The following is a 14,224-nucleotide window of genomic DNA, read 5'->3' on the forward strand; positions in this document are numbered from 1 at the left end:
ATTAAGTATTTTTTTCCATTGGGGTATATGTTCAGTTATGTGGGTGAATGGTAGTCTATGTCATTTGTGCCTGCAATGTAAATCGACATTGTGTTTACAGTGGTTGGCTGGTGGCTCAGTGAAGATTCAAAATGGCCTCCTTCATGCACGACTCAGTAAATATTCATTTAATGTTGTGTGGAAGTGAGGATTCAAAGCCACTGGATGAGATGTTTTTGAAGCGCAGTGCTCTTTCATGTACCAACATGCTAAACATACTGAAGGTGTTTTACTCTGACAGCAAAATGTTGATTTTTTCTTTGCTTCTCTCCAGCTCAAATCGAAATAATTCCCTGCAAGATCTGTGGAGACAAATCATCAGGCATCCATTACGGTGTGATAACATGTGAGGGCTGTAAGGTAAGCACCCAGAGAACTAACATGTGGGTGTTGGGGTGGGGTGGGGTGGGGTGGGGTGGGGGGACAGGAAGCAGAAAAAGTTGAACTTACAAGGAAATACCTTTGAACATGTTGTCTAACTTTTGAAAAGATCTTTCGAGAGACGATAAAGTGTAAACTCACAGAGAGCATCATCAGTAAAGTGGTCAAGCCTTACAGAGGACATCACAGAGCTCCACTTTTAGCAGGACAAAGTGACTCCTCTGCCTTGTACAGACTCTCCCTCTCAGGCACATGCTGCTTCAGTGTTTCTGCTTCTGCTGCAGCTTGCTTTTCCTTCAAATAAAATCAGCAAAATAAGTTTAGTTTGCTACAGTATGCTGCTTTTATCGAAGCAAGATTTTGTACTGTTTCAAATATACCAGCCATTCACAGTGAGGGGAATTTATTTTGTGCTTCTAGTGTATTCTTGTTCCTGTGCTTGTCACTAGGGGAGTCATTAATATTCTTCCAACAGGCAGCAGCACCTTTATTACAGAGAGACAGAAGCTCTTTCAGCTGCTCCTCAGAGTCTCTCTCTCTCTCTCTCTCTCTCTCTCTCTCCCCCTCAGACAAGAGCTAGCTGCCTTGGAGAAACAAAACGCTGAAGAATAAACTGCTGAAATGTATCTTTAATGATTGCTAATTACTCCAGGCAGAGAGGCATTTAATGATATGTGCGAGTACAAGAGTTTGGACCATAAATCACAGCATTATTAAAGAGTGCTGCTTGTCACCAGCAGTTCTAGCCTGGCTCCTGTAATGGCTGCCATTATAAAGCAACTCGGCAGCTGTCAGCTGTTTTCTTGTAATTAAACAGCCAATGAGCAGATAATTAAGACATATGTGTATGGAGAAGTGGAGTGGGGCATGTTAATGATGTGCTGGAATCAATTCATTAAGTCAAAGGATGAGGATTCCAATCGGTGTGTGTGTGACATCTTTTAGCACTGCACGTGTTGGAGCCCTGTTATTAATCAACACTAATTACACAAACTATAGAAAAATACTGTCTACAATTATGATCATACCCAAACACACTACCCCCTGCAGTAAACATTGTTAAAACACACCACCCCTTCAATAAAACGACATAGCTCTCTATACAACTGACACTAGAACACAATAGCCTGCAACACAATGGCAGTTCAGTATTCTACATTATTTCAGCAACAATACCCTCAATAGTGATGAATACTGTCAATAAGTACCCAGTGAAACGCAATTTTTAGAGAAATAAAAGCCTATCAGTCATTGGATACAGCAGGACCACTGTGGTTCATATTGTAAGCATGGTTGGCTCCACTCCCTCTCTTTCTCCTGTCTTAGGGCTTCTTCAGGAGGAGTCAGCAGAGCAATGCGGCTTACTCATGCCCCCGTCAGAAGAACTGCCTGATCGACCGCACCAGCCGCAACCGCTGCCAGCATTGCCGGCTGCAGAAATGTCTGGCAGTGGGCATGTCAAGGGACGGTACGTACCACCGTCAACAAGAGGGGAGGGGATGGACACACTTTCAAGACAACACATGAAAGTGAATAGGGAATTATTGGTAGATAATCCAATTGTTCTATGATATTTTTTTAATGAAAGATAGATGTGACAGATTGTTATATCATAAACACCAGAGTGGCTAGAGTAGGGAAGTGTGGACTAGACAGACGTCATTGTCTGTTTAATTTCCACCAGTAACTGGCGTGGCTGTGCAGTAAGTTGGCAGGTGTGACAGAAAGTAGGGTTGATGAACAGAGGGTCGTTAGGAGGTGTCATTAGTGCTGGACTGGTGCAGCTGAGGCGCAGTAATGGAAGCACACAGGTGAGTGTCTATGGGGGAGGAGGGACCTCCTGCAGGGCATGTGGCTGGGCTGAATTGGGTTGGGCTGGGCTGGAGGGATCAGAGGAGCCTGTAATCAGGCCAGGCCTTTAGAGTCTTTCCGCTGCTCACACACATGGACACACACACACATGCACACACACGCGAACACACACACACACAGACCCGCACAATCAGGACAGGCCAAGGTGACTCCTGCATTTACTCAGCACACCAGAGTCCATCTGCCCGCGCTCCCCTCTGCTCCGCTTACTTCCACTCTGTCCACACACGGGCCATCTGACACTCTGCCAGACCCCAGAACTCTGAGCTCACTCTCAGGACCAGCTCTGTTTAGTGTGCAGGGCTCTATTAAACAAACTGTCTCGTGTCTGAGTGGCCTGTAAGCTGTGAGTCATTCTGTAGGTTGCTCTCTCGGGGTAGTTCTCATGCAAGTAGGATGTTAGTGTTGAAGGTTTCGTAATGCTGATTGCTCCACTAATACTTCCTGAAATCACAAATCTTACCTGTTATAGAGAGGCTAAACTGGAGTCACAGGTGAGTGTTATGTCAATGTGTCAGTAGTAAAGGAGAGTCGGCTCCCTCCCTCTCTCCCTACAGCGGTGAAGTTTGGGCGCATGTCGAAGAAGCAGCGGGACAGCCTGTATGCGGAGGTGCAGAAACACCGGCTGCAGCAGGCGCAGCGGGACCACCAGCAGCAGCCCGGCGAGGCCGAGCCGCTCACACCCACCTACGGCCTCTCGGCCAATGGCCTCACAGAGCTCCACGACGACCTCAGTGGCTACATGGATGGCCACACCCCTGACGGCAGCAAGCCCGACTCAGCAGTCAGCAGCTTCTACCTGGACATCCAGCCCTCCCCTGACCAGTCCGGACTGGACATCAACGGCATCAAGCCTGAGCCCATCTGCGACTTCGCCCCCGGCTCAGGCTTCTTCCCCTACTGCTCCTTTACCAACGGAGAGACATCCCCCACTGTGTCCATGGCTGAGCTAGGTGAGGAGCAAGGGGGAGATGGGAGAGGAGAGGGGGGAGGAGGAGGGAGAACAACTCAACCGTGGGGCAAATGACACAAAGGTTGCTTAAAATAGCAGGCGGTTGGAGACTCATCTCCAACACTCATTAAAAGAGCCTCTTTTTTGTAATTAGTTTCCATTAATTAGGGCCAATCAGGATCCAGCAGGGCACGCGTCTAGGGAAATCATTTTTTTAGGCTCCCCTGTGCCTTGGAACTCCTTTTAACAGATGTGTTTTCAAAACCATTTAAATTCTTATACTCAATATTTCTCTCTGAGCAAATGTGACCTTTGTTTCAATGAGTAATATTGTGCGGCCGACCGCCCCTCCTCCCCGTGCATAACTAGATTGGGTTTGGCAGAACCTTCAGCTGGGAGCTTCCTGGAGGCAGTAAAAGGAAATGTCAACAAGCGTCTTCCCAGTCAAATAAAGCCCAAGCTCTCCACCTCCTAGTTGAAGCTCTGTAAATAAATCATATTTTCATGTGGCATAGTTCACCTGTGAGCTCCTCCCATTCCCCTTGAGCAGCGTTCAGGACTGACACTGTTGTGATGTGCTGTGCTTGTTTTGTTTGGTTGTGTTGCAGAGCACCTGGCCCAGAACATCTCCAAGTCTCACATGGAGACGTGTCAGTACCTGAGAGAGGAGCTGCAGCAGATGACCTGGCAGGCCTTCCTGCAGGAGGAGATGGAGAGCTACCAGACCAAGGTACTGGACAGTACACTACACTTCCACCAGCATCACCACTATCACTACCACAAAGCAGTACTCACACTAGAACTGCTTTACCTGCCTCACTGTTCTACAAACACAACAGAGCTAATCCCATCTGTTCTACAGCAGATAACCCTTTTCTCTTTCCGTCCCTCTAGCCCCGAGAGGTCATGTGGCAGCTGTGTGCTATCAAAATCACAGAGGCCATCCAGTACGTGGTGGAGTTTGCCAAGCGGATCGACGGCTTCATGGAGCTGTGTCAGAACGATCAGATAGTGCTGCTGAAAGCAGGTATGACAGCCCGTCAACACGGCTCACCGCCGTCTTTCCCCCACCACCCCTCAAACTCCCGTCTCCCCCTCAGGCGTTGTCACAAGGGCGTAGCTGACCTGACTACACAAAGCCTCCCTCACAGACTGACTGTGTTTCACAGAGCCAGGAGACTCCACCATGCCTGCCTCCTCCATCTGTCCCTGTCCCTCTGCTGTATAACAGTGCACAGGCTTATAGGCATTAGAGCAGGGAACATCAACAAGTTTTTATTGAACGGATGGTCAGGGGGCTGGAACATAATTACAAATAATTTGTAAACTGCAAATTGATCGCAAGAAGCCCAAACAGATATAATATTTAACGAAAACATAATAATTTAAGACCTTGCTTACATTTGTATATGATCACATACAGTACATCTCTCTATTATGCATGGGAATACTTTGGAACAGATTTCCAGAATTAAAATCTCTTGGAGATGATTTGCTGGTTTTTATGGGCAAGAAGAAAATAATAATACAAAAATAAATACACTTGTAACGTTATTTTAATATTTTTTTGTTCAGAAAACTTGGGGGAACAAATACAATCACCCACGGGCTGCCAGTTGGGGAACCCTGCATTAGAGGGACTACAGTTTTCCTGAGCTGAGATACTAGCTAGATGCCACGTTGACTACACACACACACACACACACACACACACACACACACACACACACACACACACACACACACACACACACACACACACACACACACACACACACACACACACACACACACACACACACACACACACACACATACACACACACACACACACACAAACACATCAGCATCCTGTGGGTATTTCCCTGGGATTTTATTTGCATTAGCACTGCCAATAGTAATAATGAAATGGTGACAGAGATCCCTTGTCTACCGTGACATTTTAAACCAGTGCCGCCTCATAAAGCGCAGTAACAGCTTCTATTACATCTCTTTTATCCTCTGATCCAGTCCCACACAGCGCAGCAGTATACAGCATCATGTTTCAACATCCTTTCTTATAGGGCGAAAGAAAAATGTGTATAAATGGAATGCTATTACTTGTTCCATGTCATGGGTTTTTGTTTAAAAGGAATAGGGGTTATAACACGTAAATGACAGAGGAGAAAACACAAAATAGTGCATATGTGTTGGGCCTATAGTGATGCCTGACTGGCAACTCTAACTGGATCTGTAGAAGAGAAGAACCCGGATTTAGCATGATGTTATTTCTGTCTCTGCAGGCTCTTTGGAGGTTGTGTTTGTGAGAATGTGCCGTGCCTTCGACTCTCAAAACAACACAGTCTATTTCGATGGAAAGTATGCTGGGCCTGATGTGTTTAAGTCATTAGGTAAGTGCTCCAAATGTTCAATCCTGTGCACGTGTGTGCGGTGCATTGGGGTGTGCACGTGTGTGCACAAGTGTGAGCGTGTGTGTGTTTGTGTAAGCATGCATTGCTTCATATAACAGTCAAAGTTGGCGTATCTCTTTATGTCCCTCCACAAAGTTCTGAGGTCCAGGAAGCTAACACTGAGAACTCATCCTTTGCTTAACCTGGATCTCTCCTCTCCCCAGTGGATACATATGGCAGAATATAGTTGTTACTGAGCCACTGCTGCTGCATATGGCTCCTGTTAAGATGGAATAAATAAATCCAGATTGAGTGCCTTTTGGGAGTTATATCAAAACCATCATTGAAAGCGCCATAGAATATGGCAGGTGTAAGCAAATAGCATTTGCTTTTGAATGCCATGTCATTACTAAGACACTCCACAGTGTATTGTCCCGTGCATCCAAATGCCTTTGGAGGAAATGAATGTGTCCTTGCGGCAGTGTGAAAGTGTAGTATGAAAGCCTAAACAGATCTGTGTGTGTGTGTTGTGTATGCACAATCGTGCGTGTGTGCAAGACTGAAGAGTAACAATGCTGTGCTATTCAGTGTCATGAGTGTGACCTCCCTAACAAGCCTCCCAGTGGCAGTCAGTCAGACAGTCAGACAGTCAGTCAGACACTGCTCCAGATAGAGAAAAGGCTCGGGGCCTGGGGAGGCAGAGTGATGGGGTTCCAGAGCTGCACTGGCATCAGCCTGTCTCCCACAATCCTCAATAATTGATCTAACTAAAAGACTCATTAGTGACCTCATTCTGGGTTGCGTAATGGCACCCAACTGCCAGAATGTGACTAGTCTGGGAGGGAAAATTCAGTAAAAGCATTGCCAGTTCCGCCTCAGACGCTCCCCTGTGCTGTCACTGCACTGCACCTCCTCTCTCCGCCTATGTGCCTTTCTCCCAGTAAAGATCAAGAGTGAGACTGCCTCATCCTCATCCCCAACCATCTCTCTGTGTCTGTATCCTTTGCTGTGGCAGGCTGTGACGACTTGATCAGCTCCGTCTTCGAGTTTGGGAAGAACTTGTGTTCTATGCACCTGTCTGAGGATGAGATTGCCCTGTTCTCCGCGTTCGTGTTGATGTCTGCAGGTAGGTGTCACTGGCAGTACAAACACAAGCGCAAACACAAACACATGCATATACACACTGCAGGGTCTCTTATGTACCTTACCCTGAAACTACTCTAAACAAACATCCATTGAAAACCATCCATCCAGCATGTTCCTCAATTAGACACAGAGGTCAGTCATCAGTTGTACTGGTTGCTGTTTTACTGAGTATTACACCTTTATCCACAGTAGATTCAGAAAACCTTGCAGTGATGATTATGGGTGTGTTTCTTCTCTATGTAGACCGGTCCTGGCTCCAGGAGAAGGTGAAGGTGGAGAAACTCCAGCAGAAGATCCAGCTGGCACTGCAGCATGTCCTGCAGAAGAACCACAGAGAGGACGGCATACTTACCAAGGTACACCCACTGTCTGTCTACACACCCACTCTCATCCATTGTATCTTTCTGTCATCTCACGGAAGGACAGTATATAGAACGGAACTCTACTGGGGCATCAAAGATTGTGTACAGTACTGCAGTTATCCACTATTGAACGAACATTATATTAAATCAAGAAGTACATTTCAGAGTTGGCATCATACAGAAGCTAAACTAAGTGAGCAGGTTTTTGGAGCAGAGATACGCAGATACTGTATGTAAGAAAGGTGTACAAGCGCCATAAGGTGAGGTGTCAAGATTCCCCTCTGGTGTGTGCCTGTATCAGTATTTACCGGTCAGTTTGTGAGAGTGAATGAAGAGATCTTCATGAGATCTCCATGTCCTTGCCTTACTGTGAATCTAAATAACAGCCTGTCTCTTTTCTTTTCCCCACACAGTTGATATGCAAGGTGTCAACACTGCGAGCGCTGTGCAGCAGGCATACCGAGAAGCTGACGGCTTTCAAAGCAATATACCCAGACATTGTGCGTGCCCACTTCCCCCCCTTATATAAGGAGCTCTTTGGATCGGACTTTGAGCAGTCCATGCCCGTTGACGGGTAGCCAGCAGCCTTGCCAGGTGCCAGCGTGGCCACCGTGGGGAATGTCATGGGGAGCATGAATCTGAGACACTTTAACGGTGCCCTGCACAAACCAGGACGGACGGCACGCTGCACACTTTTCTTTCTTTTTTTTCTTGAGGGGAGGGTTGTGGGTGTATGATTTTCTCCATTTATTTCATTGGGATTAGTTGTCTCTGTTTGGAACCCAGGGGGGACTCTAAGCTCAAGGGACATGAAGAGAAGTTGGAGACAATGCTTTCTCTCTGAATGAACTTGACCCTCTCATGCACATCATTCCAGCATGTTCCCAGGATGTCTCACACTGATTAGCACTCATTGTTTTGACTTGTTTCTACAAAACAGAATTTACTGTATTGACAAAATGATATTGAATTTGGCTATGCACATGCCTAACCTAAAAATCTCCTCAGCACCAATGATCTGGCTCTCCACCTCCCCTCTGAAGCTCCAATATCCAATGTCTCATTGCATTGGAAAACATATCCGTGTCAATATTTATTTGTTATTAAATCTATACTGTATCATATACCCTAACGAAGATAGCTGTCTGGGCATGTGTATCCTCCATTAATCCTTGGTAAAGATTATGTTAGAATCTCCTAATGGAAATGTATTGCTGCTAATGTGCTTGTCCTGGTCAAGTTCAGACCCTGTTCTCCTGTGTTTAGTTGTATGTTTGGAATGCAGTGCTTAGAATGAAAACTCGCAGTGACTTTGAGAGAGGCTCCGTCTGTGTGGCAATGTAAACGGCACCTCTCTATGGACAATCGTCTAAAAAGAAAAGTAGAATTCTGGTAATTCTAGTCAAAACGCAATGATTTTAGCTGTCAAAGACTCCATCCATCATGGTTGCTTAGTGAAATCATGCAAGGCCATCTGCTATTGAACCTTGTGTGGACAGATGCCCTGGAGAAACATTGGGCACCGCCACAACGATAAGGGTCCATCCCACCTGTTTTATAATATACTACAGGGTATACGGTCATAAGTACTTACTATACAAAAAAAATAATGTTTATAGATTCTATTTTAAATAACATGTATGAAATTAGTAGTCCGACTATTCTTAATTGTTGAATTGATAAGGCACTTTTATTTGCACCTTTCTTTAATTTAAGACTTGTATATTACCTAGTGATGTGTTGCATGTGCACAAGAAATACCAGTTGAACCATGGTCACAGAGGCTAGTCCTGAGAGCTGCAGACACTGCTGGTCTGGGTGGGGGTTGGTTTGTTTAGATTGGGTTCGTTTGGTTAGGTTGGGTTTGCCTGTGAGATGGCTAGCATGGTATGGTCTGGAGAGGCAGGCAGGTCACATTCACCCCATCACCTATTAGCATAACACCCCCGACACACAGGCATACAATCTCAAACAAAAGCACACATGAACCTGGTACTCAAGATGTTTGATCGTTTGTGCTCAGTCCAACGTCTCCATCTAGTGGAGAGTAGCGACACAGCAGGCCAGGTGATGGAGGTCTTCAGAAATATAATGCCTATTAGAGAGCGGTCCACACACAGCCCTCTCTGACCAGCTGTTGATCCATCTTGTTAGCCTCACACATACGCATGTTTGTGGAGGAGTGATTGTGACTGTCTCTTCCCTAAGGCCTCAGCCCAGCTATGACATTTGTTATGGGACAGAAAAGGAAATGGGAAGAAGGAATTGTAATATTCAAAGCCTTGTCTGGTAGTAAAGCTTCTATTTTTGTAACATGTATAGTGAATTAAACTCATGAAAGAGAGGGGGAGAGAAAGAGAAGTCAGGTAGCACTTACTATATTCCCGCAATAATTAGAGAAGCTGTTGTTTGTAGTGTATGACTAGGAAAGAAACATGACAATGGTAGAACAAGTGCTATCGTCAATGCTTCGTTGTCGTGGTTCTGTTTTTTTTTGTGTGTCTTTCTTGTCAGTGTGGTAGAGAAGCGGTAGAAAAAACCCTGGATGTGCCATACAGTAGTTTCTGCTCCTGCGTTGCCGTCTACCTGTCCATAATATAGAATGGATTGATCTGACATTCCAGAAAACTCAGTGGTGGCTTGTATAGAATTCCCATTATAATCCTGATATCCCTTTAGATTACCCAACACAGCATGGTTACAGTTTTGACACAACCCTTACCATAGTGGTTTGGTTTGTTTTTCTGTTTGCACACGATGATTCCTCTGCCGTGCAATTTGTACAAGACAGAAAGTCTTGTGCTGTCACCCCTCAGGGAAGAGTTATTTTACGCTTTCTGTTTGAAAATGTTTCTGTTGGGTTGTTGGTCCTCATTAGGTATAGTTCATGTGTTGTTCAGGGATGTTCGATAATAAGTGGTTAGGAAGAACATGTGAAATTCATTGCTGAGTAGTATTTCCCATTGCTGATGTACAGTACTTAAGGAGCTGTTGGTTAAACACCAGAAATTCTAACTATGCCCTAGAAGTCAAGCTCATAATAAACACAAACTTTATTTTCCCATGTTTACAGTCAGTTTTCCCATTGGCCATACAGAATATGTTTTATTTGATATGCAGTTTATTTATATTGCATACAATTCCAATAATAACATACTACATTTGGACTAAAATGGTGTCGCCAGGGTCAATGTCACCAACTTATGATTATGATTACCCTCTTTGTTAGATAAACCAAATATACTTACGCAATATTAAATATTTCTTCTTTAGGCTGTATTAATGCTGTACCTAAGTAATAATCTCTGAAATGGTCCAATGTTATTTTGATATGTATTGGCCTAGGTGACCACCAGTAGCCTCAGACTACTAACCAGTGAAACCCAGTCTGTCTCAACCAGTGATTGACAATCCAGGTGACAGCGGGCCTGGCCTGTGGCCCAGTGGGAGAGATATGGATGCTCAGGGAGTTAACAGACAGACAGAAAAAGACATAGACAGACAGGGGAAGCAGCATATTCTCAGCCAATAACTATGTGGTAGCTTTGTGTAACTATTACGGGTTTCTGCCGGGAAGCCACTAGAGTGGAATCCCATTTCCTGAAACACAGATGTCATTCTCTGTCTCTATATCGATCAAACTGGTCCTAAATGAAAGGTCTCTTTGTCAAGCAATTGCAGCATCAACCCAGAACAAAAAGCAGTCATTTCTTACCACTTTCTGTTCACTGTGTTGTTATGTCCTTCTTGTCTTTGTTCCGTCTACAGTTCGTTAGCAGTATTGATTAGACAATGGGGATAAATCAGAGGCATTGGATCCTTTGTGTCTGTGACACTTTCAACAAACATCTCTGCACCCACATGGTGTGGGGGGATAAGTCATCATGCATGCTGTCATTTGAGACATGTTTAGCAAAGGATCACTGAGTCTGCTAGTCTATCAATGTAAATAACACCTTATGCTCCTTCTGTCTCTGCTCTCTGTGGCACTCGTGTAAACAAGCAATAGTGTGCGTGTGTGTAAGTGTGTTTGTTTACTCACTGTGTGCATAAGACAAACCCCAGACAAGGCTTTTTAATAAACTAAGAGGAACAGGGTTATGTGGATGATGAGTCTGTTAAGGCTTAGTGTTCCCTGGATTTGAAAGGTTTCGGTAACACTGAGATTGATCCATCCCGTGTAGTGCTCAAGTGTTATAAGCATGACATAATGCCTCTATACAATTTATAGTCCTTCAAAGCACGCTGGAGCAAATGACTAACCACTCAGTCGTATGTGTTCAGTGCAGAATAATTGTTATGAAAAGAGACAGCAAACAACTCACCATCCTGCTTGTCATACATGTTATGTTGATGCTTTGACTGCCTGAGGCATGGGACTCCTATTTATTTGCCATAGAATATAGATTGTAATGATAGGTGTAATGTCATGTTTACAACTGTGCCGTCTTTTGAAGTTTTAAAGTGTTACCCAGATCTATAAGTCAATTTCATAGCATTTTAACAATACTCTCATCTTCCAAAGCACATCTGATACAGTTTTAAGATAACAATACATTTTAGAATATAGTCAAAAAAACAAACAAAAATGTTTTTGAAAAAAAAAAAATTCTAGCCATAAACGAATGTCAAGCAATAATATATGTGGTGTATTATTTGTTATTTTGTGCTTAGGCTTTGGACATCTGCATGTAAATACACCTCTAATTTATCACTTTTGGTTTTAATGTGTGTTATTTTTTTCTGGTTGTTATTGTTTCGGCTGTATATTTGACTGGTTCTGTTCCCAGGTGGAGGGTAACAACCACATATGGCCTGGCCTGTATATATTAATTTCTCTCTTTCTCTTTCTCTCTCCCTCATCCTCTGCTTTTAATCCACAATATGTAATGTTATTATTGATCACATGTATAAAGGTAACTTTGTAACTTCATTCTGTATAGGTAAGAAGAAAATACTGCTACTAAGGCCTACTCAGTGCAAATATGTATCAGTTTATCAAATACACCATGCTGTACAATATCTCTGTTTTTAGTATGCTTCTCTCCTTTAGAATTAGTTTGATAGTGGTAGGGTGTGCCAACATTTATTTTGTGTTATCCTGATGTGTGGTGCTTGTGGACAATGTCCTGATTCCTAGACTAGGCAACCCTATTAGTTCATTAATTTCATTGAGTATTGGTGCATTATTTGATATTAGTACTCAATAAATAATCATGACAATGATAATGATTATGATAGTGGTAAATTTACTTCAATACCCAGCCAGTACCTGTATCAGTGTGCTAGTCCTGGGATAAGGCTCTTATTTCCTTCTCACTTTAAAATGATTAGTGAATCCAGTATCTGCTAATTAACAGGTTATTTAAGGTTGCTTTTCTGATTTCTGAAAAAAAATTATCTGCAGGCTGAAACAGCAGTATTGTGTTTTTATTTGTTCTGATTGTAAAAACCACTTGCTGAAGCTGTAGCTGGTCATACTGGCAAATGCTGAGTATTTACCTTTTAGCTGTGTAGTACTTTACTTAAAAGTACTGTGCAATTGTCCATTTAACATTGTCATTTTATAGCTTCTTTATTTCAAAGTTAGACTGCCCTGAAACATTAGTTTCTTGAGACCAGCTTAGAACTTTGGCACCACAGTTGTGCTATTTTTAAAAATGTACATGAAAAATATCACCATTAGAGGTTACAAGTTTTTTTTAACCTTTTTCTTTTCACTCTGTAGCAAATATCAGCCAGTATATGCTTGCAATAATACACAATGTACTACACTGAGTGCCTCTCAGTGTTACATGATGCATAAATGGTACAATTTGTTTTGTTTTCCAAACATGTACTCAACTGACAATGTATTTGCACAAGTAGGTGAACTCTGTCACTCATGTGTTTCAACGTTTTTCATATTCTGTCATTATAAGTACTAGATAATTTCCTTGTTTATTTAAGGCACCATGATAGATATTACAGTTAATAGAAATAAGTTTCTCCCTCTTATCTGAGTAGCGTAACTGGGAAGGATGTAATGTAAAATGGTCAAATCGATGATTTACATTCTGGCTGACAATATTGCATAAAAGATGACCTGCTGAACCAGGTTCTGGATTTTACAAAAGAATGGACAATCCACATAGATGTTTTTCACTTTGTTTTATGATCATAACATTTTGATTTCTTTATTGAGAACAGAAAATTGACTAATGCATTGTATTTCAACTATTCATATGTGTATGCAAAATATGCATACAACACATCTGAATTTCTTTAATGTTCTGTGTTTAATGTGAGCTCAAGGGGTTGGGGTAACTTAATATGAGGGTGGAGTGTGGGTGGGATATTGCTTCATGCGAAAGGAGTATGAACTGTGGGGAAAAAAGACGAAACCAGTGTGTGGTTGTCACAAATTTTTAAGTCACATGTTTGCTACTGATCTTACAATGGGAACAGATGATCATGTACCTTTTTATCCAGCTCTTTTGAACTCTCTTTAGCAGGTAGTCTATTCACAAAAGTAGTCTTGCTCCTTCTTGTCTGATTCTTAAATATGGAAATACGTATTTTGATTCATTTTGTAAATACAGCTGTAAAGAAAAATAAGAAATGTAATGTTGTCTTTTAAATACTTTCCATTCTAATATGAATGTTGTTATATTGTACTTAGAAACTGTACCTTTAATATTACCTTTATTAAAAGTGCATTGGACACATCGATTTTAGATGTGCTTTATGTGCTGTTATCCCATAATAAAATTTACCGCTTGTAATGGGCTGTTAATTTCTGTCTGCCTCTGTATTGTCTGTCTCTTTTTATACACTACACAGGTTCCCTAGGCCTATCTGATACAGGCCTGGGTTAAGATCAGCGGTAAATTGCTTTAGCCAACAACCTTTTCATTGCTTTTGTTTAGAAGGTTTGTTAGAGCTGTCAAATCTGTGACCGGCTGCTCTTGCGTTCATTGTCGTGAAACCACACCCGCACTTATATCCCAGCCGCACTAGAAATTCAGATCGAGAAAGTGTAGGCTTTAAAAAATTATTACACTCAAATAAAAAATAATGAATGTAAATAATACGGATTTATA

The 14,224-nt window shown here is 42.7% G+C and overlaps 1 protein-coding gene across 2 annotated transcripts in view; it reads left to right on the plus strand.

Annotated features, from left to right (window-relative positions):
- The window catches only part of LOC139584702 (nuclear receptor ROR-alpha A), a 283,138-nt gene extending 269,217 nt beyond the window's left edge, over nt 1-13,921 (plus strand). For both annotated transcript variants that reach the window (XM_071416840.1, XM_071416841.1), the window contains 9 exons: nt 314-399; nt 1,747-1,888; nt 2,850-3,245; nt 3,853-3,974; nt 4,139-4,271; nt 5,527-5,634; nt 6,650-6,760; nt 7,024-7,136; nt 7,556-13,921. In XM_071416840.1, coding sequence (XP_071272941.1) covers nt 314-399; nt 1,747-1,888; nt 2,850-3,245; nt 3,853-3,974; nt 4,139-4,271; nt 5,527-5,634; nt 6,650-6,760; nt 7,024-7,136; nt 7,556-7,720 — 1,376 coding nt within the window. In that variant the 3' untranslated portion in view covers nt 7,721-13,921. The remainder of the gene's footprint in view (nt 1-313; nt 400-1,746; nt 1,889-2,849; nt 3,246-3,852; nt 3,975-4,138; nt 4,272-5,526; nt 5,635-6,649; nt 6,761-7,023; nt 7,137-7,555) is intronic.
- Nucleotides 13,922-14,224: the final 303 nt, after the last annotated feature.

The sequence above is a fragment of the Salvelinus alpinus genome, chromosome 9 (genome assembly GCF_045679555.1).
Source record: "Salvelinus alpinus chromosome 9, SLU_Salpinus.1, whole genome shotgun sequence".
Taxonomy (NCBI): Eukaryota; Metazoa; Chordata; class Actinopteri; order Salmoniformes; family Salmonidae; genus Salvelinus; species Salvelinus alpinus.